Below are 9569 nucleotides of genomic sequence, written 5' to 3'. Positions count from 1 at the left end.
CAATGCAGCCCAGTATGCTGTTAGCCTTCTTTGCAACAAGGGCACTGTTGGCTCATAGCTTATTGTCCACTGTAACCACCAGGTCCTTTTCTACAGAGCTGCTGCCCTGCCAGTCAGCCCCCAGCCTGTATGGGTGCATGGGATTGTTCTGTCCTTGTTGAATCTCATGCGATTTCTTTTGACTCCCATTTGTCTAGGTCTTTCCAAATCCTTACCCTACCCTCCAGCATATCTACTAATCCTCCCCCCACTCCCCTTGGTGTCATCTGCAAGCTTGTTGAGGGTGCACTCTGTGCCATCTTCCAGGTCACTGCTGAAGACATTGAATACCACTGGCCCCAGGACCAATTCCTGGGGCACTCCATTTGAAGCCAGCTGCCAACTGGACCTTGAGCCATTAATTACTCCTCTCTGAGCCCAATGCTCCAGCCAGTTTTCCATCCACATTATAGTGCGTTCATCCAGCCTGCACTTCCTTAGCTTGCCTGTAAAAACATTGTAGGAGACTGTATCAAAAGCCTTGCTACAAAACAAGCTATACCACATCCACAGAGCCAGTCACCTCATCATAGAAGGCAAATCAGGTTGGTCAGGCATGACTTGCCCTTAGTGAGTCTGTGCTGACTGTTCCCAATTACCTTCTCCAAAGTGCTTGGAAATGGATTTGTTAAGGAAGAATCTGCTTCTTGATTGTTCCAGGGACTGAGGTAAGGCTGACTGGTCTGCAGTTCCCTGGATCCTCCTTTTTCCCTTTGTTAAATATGTGCACTGTTTGCCCTTTTTTTAATCATCCAGGACCTTTCCTGATCACCGTGGCTTTTCAAAAATGATGGCCAGTGGCTCTAATCGCATCAGTCAACTCCCTCAGGTGCATCCCATTCAGCCCCAGTTTTCCTAAATAGTCCCTAATCTGTTTTCACTTGCATCTTAAAAGAAGTCACTTCTTAAAACTCCCTACACCCAAGTTTTTTGGAACTTTTACTTTTTCAAGGACCCTCATGTCCTTCCCAGCTGTAGAATTTTGCCCTTTAAGTTTTTTGCTTTATTATATACTACTGTGAATATTGTAGCATTTCCCTTGTACTTGCTTTTCCAGGCCTAGCATACATTTTAGTTTGGTCTAAATCCTTAGCTTCACTAAACCTCATATTCCAAAGCAGTTGTTTTCTACACACTTTAGAACAAATTAAATGAGAATTCATCTAAACTGGCTTCTATTAGTGTTTAGACCACACAGAGCTGCTGCTAAAAGAAAAAAAGAAAGAAAAATGTCAAGTTAGGGAACATCCTTACTAACAGCTGAAAAATGCTGCCACCATGCTGGAGGCAAATAAATAAATAAATAAATAAATAAATTTAAAAAAACCTAAACCAGCTCCAAGTAACAAGGACTTTATGTAGCCAGACATACTGCGATGCCCGTGTTTGTATTGATGCCAAAATCAGGACAGCCAGGCTTCACTTCCTGATGTTCCCTTTCCCATGGTCCTCCTGCCTGGCCTTCTCCTCTAGGGCCTCCTCCCCTCCCCCTTTCCACTTATCAGAGGTCTATGCTAGAACTTGTGCAAGTGGGGATCAGACCCCAGCTAGCTGCTTTTGCAGGAAGCAGCCAAGCCCAGGGACATCATGAAGTCAGGACAGCAAGTTGGGAACTTCAGCAAGAATTGCAGCATCCTTATTCCTAAGCATCTATGTGTGCATGCAGATGCAGAGGGGTTTGGAGGGAATGGAGCAGCTGATATACATTTCAATACACCTTTCTGACAGTGACTAACTGCACCCTCTGCTTTCCTATTAACTGGTGTCTAGATGCTGTCAGTGCTGCAGTCTGTACAGCCTGGGTCCATGCTGCTGATGCTGTCACACCATCCCTTCAGTGTTCCTACGGTTTCAGGTTTGCCATGTCGTCTTTTGTCCCTTTCTTCTGGGATGCAATAGAAAGGAAGAAAACAAAGAGAGACACACACACACACACAAGCTTGCCATGAAAAAACTCCTCACATTTATTTGATTAAACAAAAAATAAAATAAAACTGCATAGGAACATTTTAAAGTCCAAAGAGACACTGACTTTGTTTTAAGGCTGCCAGTAGCTGATACATCATCTCCTTGCTACATCCTTCAGCCTTCTCCATGGACCACAAAGATACATTCAGAAGCCTCCGTTAAACACAAGCGTTTTCTAACATTGTTAGCTTGTTCTACATAAGAGTTTGCACATGACCTGTCATGCTTTCTCCTCTGCAGTATGTAACATTTGTAAGTTAAAAACCTCACCAATTTTTTGTCCTAATAGTGAAGTGAAACTTTTTTTGGAGGGTGCAAATTACTGCCATGGCCTATTTTATTAATCAATCATAAGGCTCTGAGCACCTAGTTAAAAATCAGAGCAGTCTGCCATCAAGATGACCATGCTTCCGTGCTAGTAATTAGAAGATGGGGCTCTCTCTTTGGTAAATTAAGAGGGGGCATTTAAAAAAAAAAAAAAAAAAAAACTGTTCAAGTTTGTTACATTGGTTTTATTTGGCAAGAGTTGTCTTTTTTTTGCACTGTTGCTAATTTTTGCTTATATGTGCCTTTAGAGGGCCACATTAAGGTTGTATACATACGCTTAACACTTAAAATGCATCCATCTGTAATCAAGCAGTGCATAATACACAATGTGAACAAAGAAAGAAACCCTCCCCCACCAATCTGGTTTAACAAACTAGTTAAAAACAAACAAAAAAAATACCAATTTTAGTCACTTTGGAGGAGGGAACCTAAAAAACAAATCCAGAAACATGACAAAATTTCTTCCTCTGAAGGAAACTGCTACATAGACTGAAGCATTCTACAAACCTATAAAGGAGTTCACTGGTCTGGAAGTTCAAAGAAAAATATCTACCTACTTCATTCACTACAAAGACACTTAACATTCAGTCAGTAAGGCTCTGCGCAAAGAGCTTAAAAAAATATCTACCTGAGTTTGTAAGTTGATACAATCATTAAGAGGAGGTCTAAGACCATGCAGGTACACAAAGCTTTTTTAGAACCATTACTGGTTAAACAACGATGGAAAAATGCCAGCCTGGCCTGTTAACCCGTAAGATCATAGACACTAGGTACATTTTCCACCAAAACATTTACCAAACCCAACCTGACACTTGATCATTAGTGGCTTGCTATACTCACTTTTCCAACTGTTGTCACTCACCCATATGACAGAAACAAATTAAAATTTTCAACGCAGTTATTTGATTATGTGCTTTTCCAACTTCACTCCATTTGTAAAAACACTAAGCACACTTAAAAGCACCACTGCTCAAGATCAAATAAAAGCCCAACACTTGAGCTGCCATTGGCTGTAAGGACATTCAGTCTGAAAAGCCCTGTAAAAACAAGAACTTGGTTGCATGGTCATGGTGGAAAACATCCTGTTGTGTCAAGAAGTCTATATATACAATCACCGAGTCAAAAAAAGTCTCATTCCCTTCAAGCATTTGGTGTAGCATTGTGTTTAGAGAAATTATACCCTTAGTCTCTTCTAACAGGATATATAATGGAAGCATGCAAAAAGTACAATTATTTTTCCTCTTGTAGAGAGAAGACCTAAAGGTCTTAAGGACATAAGAATTCTGCAAATAAAAATGTCATGTCAACCAGTAGTATTATAATACTGAAACAAACCATGATTTAAGTTTGCATAATTCCTAGTGAAAACTCATACTTTAAGAAATTATTCATATTTGCTCATAAGACTTGCCTGAGTGTGGGAACATTTGGTTTTATTTACAGTTTCTCTAGCAAGGGCAGCCTAGCATTTCCATGGGAAGGCAGCAAAAGACAAATGAAAAAAAAGTTGCCATATTGTTCTCAGTCAATAATATTCCATTTAAATAAAAATGCTTATTCAGCAGCTGGATGTACCCTTTACCCCCTCCCCCCCCATGCAGATTTACTTCCAAGACCTGTTTGATGCTAAATTGAGGTAGATTATTTTTCCAAAGTGAGGTAGAACTTTAAGGAAAAAAATAAAATGAGTGGCATTTGTGCATTCTGTACCACAGCAAAGTGGGTTTCACTCTCCAACAGTCTCAAGGACCAGAGGTATGATATTTGTCTACCGCAAGTACCAGTGTTTATTTTTTATACAGCTCCAAACTGTTTGTCTAAACGTCTTTTTTTCCTCTTTTTATTTTTTTTGCTTTAAATACCATGTTACCTTTTGGCACCATTTGGATAGGCTCCTTTAAAAAACAAACAAACAAACAAACAAACAAAAACCCTCAAAAAAAAACCTTTGGCACATTTTTTTTCTTTAAACCTGAACTGAACATAGAAATCTCATGACCTTCAGAAGAAATTAAAACAAAGATATGGCTGGATCAGGCCTAAAGACTGTTCCTCTAATAAATTAAATTTTGGTTTAACTCTAAAGAGACTGAACCCCTCTCCAGCAATTCCATTGGAGTACATTGAAGTGCCTCGTTCAGTTTCCCACTTGACTATTTTTGCCCTTAACATACACTAACTTTCAGGTTTTCTACTCCTTACAGTATATGTTTGTGGGCATCCCCAGCAAGTTACACTTTAAAGGGTTCTAATTAAAAAAAAAAAAAAAAAGAGTGAATTACCTGAGGATCCTGCATCACCCAGTATCATGACTGCTTCTAAGCCCTCAGCCAATACGATGTTGAAACTTTCCCTGAAATAGAGTCAGATCTGCTTCATATGGCTGAATTGGGAGAATAGTGAGTTTTACTTGCTGATCATCTTTCACGAAACAGAATGTTTCCTGACAGCCAACATTGGTTTAACCCAGCACAATTAAAAATTCCTCTGCAAGTTTCTAGTGCACAAACCTGTAGATCCAGAGCTGTCCTTCTTCACTAAAGCTAGAGCTTGGAGAAAGAGATAAACCAGCCTCACTTTCCCTGCTGAAATCCACTCACCAGTTCAGAAGATTGTACTGAACAGTAAAGAACAAGCGCAAAGTTGCAACTCCGCTTCAAACTTTTGTTCACCCTTTCACACACACACAGTCTGTATGTCCAACACTTAGTCTCTACACGCATTAGGATACCGGGGCATTATCTAATAATAGCCTGAGAACATGCATAGAATAAAATTTTGAGCCAGATTTGAAATCCTATGAATTATATAACCAAATAAAAACCCCTATGGGGCACTCAATGTTGGCATTTTACTTTCACTAGAACATCATGCTAACTTTATTTTATTGCATTATAAACACTCCATCTGAAAAGCTAATACTCTCAAATGAGATCAAGTGTGCTTAGCACTATCTACTACAGTAACAGTTTAGGAATTAATTTGGGTAGCCCTACAGTAGTGTTTTAAAAACCAAAGCTTCCCAACATGTGAAATGAAACACTTAGAGGCCAAATGGTTTTTGTTTGTGCTGTACGCAGATCCACTGAACTAAGTAACAGAAACTTAAACAAAAAACACAACATTCCTCCCTCAGAGATTTGCGGCCTTCTTCAAGCTTGTGCAACGACAATGCAAAATAGCAAAGGTCAATGGAAATTCCACCAACCAGCAGCCCTTCCACACTACAGGGATGGTGAAGGACAAGAGCAACTTTTCTACAATTCGACACAAAGAATGCCAGAAGCAGCTAAAGCAGTTTCAAATAACGCCTTGAAGAAAGGAAATCTGAAAGGGCAAAGCCAATAAACAATAAGCACAATAGCTCTTCTGGTATAATCCAGCACTGACAGCTATATGGGTCAAGGTAAAAAAGACAAAAAAAAGGCCAAGCATTTTTAAGATACAAAATGGGATAAATGCAAGGATACTGCAAACTAAAAATTAAAGCTTTTAACCAGTTCTTTGGTATATAGATCTTTTAATCTAATTAATTCCACAGCCCAAGAAACAAACAATTCTCCTAGTGAAGAACACACAAACATCTTTCACAAGGAGTCAGACAGAACCAGATTGTGAGTGTTAAAAAGGAACGGCTTGCTTTATCATGCATATGCTCTGAATGGCCATATTCAAATGTATAAAAGATTATCCTTGATATTAAAAAAAAAGGGTTTTCAACAACACTCTCCCTTAAAATTAAGGCCAGCTGCAGTATGTTGCTTTGAAGAATTTGCTTCATGAAACTTTGGTTGAAGATAGAGTAGTTGTTCTATATTGTGTAATTTAGGGTTAACTCCTCCCTATTTTAAAAAGGGGAATTTTGCTATCCCAAGTCTCTTGGCTTCACTTCCAAAGTAGCTATATCATGGAGTGTGAATGTATAGGTCACACGGATTTCTAAAAACAGGAAATAACTTTCTTGGAAGTCCGATAGTGGGAAAACGCAGTGAAAGAAGATACACCTTGAAATACTCCATTAACATGGAAAGAACCCTTCAATATTCTAGGTTGCTTTTGTGAGTGGGATCTTGGAGAGATGAACACTTTCCTTCAAGGGTAGCAAGGCACTTTAGCTTTTTTAGATAATGACCTTGCTCAGTCTTTCAGCACAGCTCTTGCTGGAATAGAAAATGCAATTTTTACAGCAAAGCAAGGAGATTAGTCACTGATGCATGAAGTCTTCAATCCCCACATGATGGGAAAGCTCTTCATGCTAACTACATTAGCTCTTTTGGTTTGCAATCATGGGCCCTACCCAGAAGGCAAGGCAATATATGTCTTGGGAGTCCCATCCCAACTTAGCTGTTAACACTGGCATGAAGATACTTAAGTGCAGACTGTAACTTCACAAGAATTATAATTCATGTGGCTTGGTAAAGCAGCCCTCTCCACAGAAATCTCTGCTTCTCCAAAAAACAAGAATCCCTTCTTCCCTAGTTAGAGCCAAGCTTTGCAGCTTAAAATCAGATTCAGAATTTAATCAGAATTCAAAAGTTTTGATTGGCCACTGTCCCCATTTTAAGCAGAAGTCTTTGGTGCTGCCCTGGAAAAGATGCACGTGGATCCATGGTGCCTTGTGTTAATTACTTAATAATCAGGACTAGTACCACAAATCCATGGGGCCATTAGGGTGTCCTTGCCTCCAAGTCTTTTGATCCAACTGTTTGGAAGGGGAGGAAGAGGAAGATATGAAAGGGTGAAGGGAAAAGAACAAAAAAAGTTCCATTCTTGTCACTGATTAGTTGGATCTCTGAAATGCACCCTGAATTTCCAAAGTTGTGCTTGTTTTTGGAAAACGAGACATACTAATTTGTCCCAGAACACATCTATTAACTCAGTTATTCTAACTAAAAAGTCTTAAATGGAAGGAAAAGAAAGACTAGCTATTTCACAAGAAACAAAACTTCAAAATCAAGGGTTCACTCTTCCTTGTTGCCATACTCCTTGTAACCACCAATGGTATTCATAGTGGTTAAAACAAGAGGAGGGAAGAATGGAAACTTGTTTTTCAAAATATAGCTAAGAGTCAACAAAAAAGACTAAAAGAAAATTAAAGAATAGAGAATACATTAAAGAGTCTTGCTTTTTCATTAAATCTTATAAACTAAGCTAAGTCACCAGAAGTGACTTTTTTTTTGTTTAAAAAACCCCAAAAAACAGAAATCTGTGCATTTTCTTAGTTTCATGTTGTGCTGTGGGATTACTACTCTTAAAACACACACATGCCAAAAATGCAAGCATGCTTCTTCTGGCTACTGAACCCCACCCATTTCCACAAAAAGATCAAAGTCTTCTGGGAACAAGACACTATGTTGAACAGTAAATCAAACACATTGAGGTATTAAAAATAATAAAGGAGAACAAGAAAAAGTTCTCTGCTGCAGCAGCAATTAAAAAAAACCACCCTCCCAGCCCAAGCCACAGTATGATCAAGAACACAAAATTCTCTACAAATAGCTAATGCTACTGCTTCCCCCCCTCTGACCCCTTCTATATTTAAAAAGATACATAGAGCCTTTTTGGCTTAGTCTACAGAACTCACCACACAGACCACCTAATGTGCACAGCAACACATTTGTGCATGATGCCCCGTCTGGGGGGAAGAGGTAAAAAATTACTGAACTGTGTGTGCAGGGAGTGGGGAGGGGGAAAAAGATAATGAGGTAGATAGAATTTATAACTTCACAGGATCACTCCCTGCAGAAAAAAGAAGTACATTCACCTGTAAAAAAAAATAAAAATAAAGATGAGGTAGGTTTGAATCAACGTTGTATTTTTTCGTTATCTTAAAAAAAAGAAAAAAAGAATTTCCCTGAGACAGTTTCTTCCTAATTCAGACAACAAAATTAGAAGACGAGAATCCGATTGTTTCCAAAGTCGACCACAACAATCATGCCATCAGGGGTGACTGCTATACCTGAAGGACGGTCCATCTGACCAAAGCCACTCCCCTGAGTGCCAAATTTGCATAAAAAGCTACCATTGGACTCAAATATCTGCACTCGGTGGTTCCTAGAATCAGCCACAATGATGCGCCCCTCTTGATCCACTGCCACACCCTGTGGGCGCAGGAACTGGCCATTACCAGTGCCTTCTGACCCAAGGAAGCGTGCTGACTGGCAATCTGGATGGATGACCAAAAGGCGATGGTTGTTGAAATCTGTGACTACTAAGTGGCCCTCATGATTGAAAGTCACACCCCTTGGGGAATCAAAGTGCTTCCAGAGTGCCCCTTCAAAGCCATACTTATTCAGAAACACACCGTCAGGCCCGAAGAGTTGAACTCGGTGGTTCCTCGTATCAGAGACTAGGATTTTGCCTTCAGAGTTGACTGCCACATCCCATGGGTAATTGAATTGCCCATTCTTGGTTCCTTTCTCCCCAAATTTCAGAATGAACTGCCCGTCAAACGTGAAGATCTGGATGCGATGATTGTCCTTGTCAGCCACAACAATCCTACGTGAGATGTCACAGGCAACACCCGCAGGTCGATCAAACTGGCCAGGCCGAGAGCCTAACGTGCCAAATTTGTGGTGAAAGGTGCCACAAGGCTTAAACACCTGAATGCGGTTATTGCTGCGATCAGCAACAATGATGTAGCCCTCTTTGTCTATGCTGACTCCCCAGGGACGACACAGCTTGCCGTCACCATCTCCCTCACTGCCAAACGAAAGCCCTGGTAGCCCAATGCCAATGTAACTGCGCCCAGATTTCACCATGACTTTGAATGGACTGTTCTCAATGTGCTGGTTGCACATCATGACTGAAACAAGATGCTCTCCCTCCAGCTGTGGCCTGTAACTGACCACGTAGGTCCCATTTTGCTGATCGCTAACATCGGCTCCAAACAGGTTGCCATCAGGGCCCATCACCACTGAAGAGATCATATCGCCTCCTGAAAGGCGTGGCTCACCATCATGGTCGTATCCCATCACTGTGAAGGAGGCCACTTTGCCCTGTAGTGCACGTTTGAGACCTTCCCCAGTGGCTTTGGTCAGAGGAGCAAAAGCCCCACTGCTAACAAACCCCATTGATTTTATGGCCATGTACAAAGCCTGGTCAGGAGGTGTGAACATGATTCTGTCATCCTCCTGGGGCTGCAGAAGGCCTCTCACATTCTTCAACTCCTGCACCTGAGCCAGCATGCGGTCCCGGGCCAGAAGAATATCTATGGTGCGCCCCTCCTCTAGGAC

The 9569-nt window shown here is 40.7% G+C and overlaps 1 protein-coding gene across 1 annotated transcript in view; it reads right to left on the bottom strand.

Moving 5' to 3' along the window:
- Window positions 1-1883: 1883 nt before the first annotated feature.
- TRIM71 (tripartite motif containing 71) overlaps window positions 1884-9569 on the bottom strand; it is a 29638-nt gene continuing 21952 nt past the window's right edge. The window contains exon 4 of the mRNA XM_006039151.2: window positions 1884-9569. Within this exon, the coding sequence (XP_006039213.1) occupies window positions 8223-9569 (1347 nt within the window). The 3' untranslated portion in view covers window positions 1884-8222.

This window comes from Alligator sinensis, unplaced genomic scaffold, assembly GCF_000455745.1.
Source record: "Alligator sinensis unplaced genomic scaffold, ASM45574v1 scaffold1342_1, whole genome shotgun sequence".
In the NCBI taxonomy this organism is placed as follows: Eukaryota; Metazoa; Chordata; order Crocodylia; family Alligatoridae; genus Alligator; species Alligator sinensis.
This window is presented reverse-complemented; position numbering and strand designations above follow the sequence as displayed.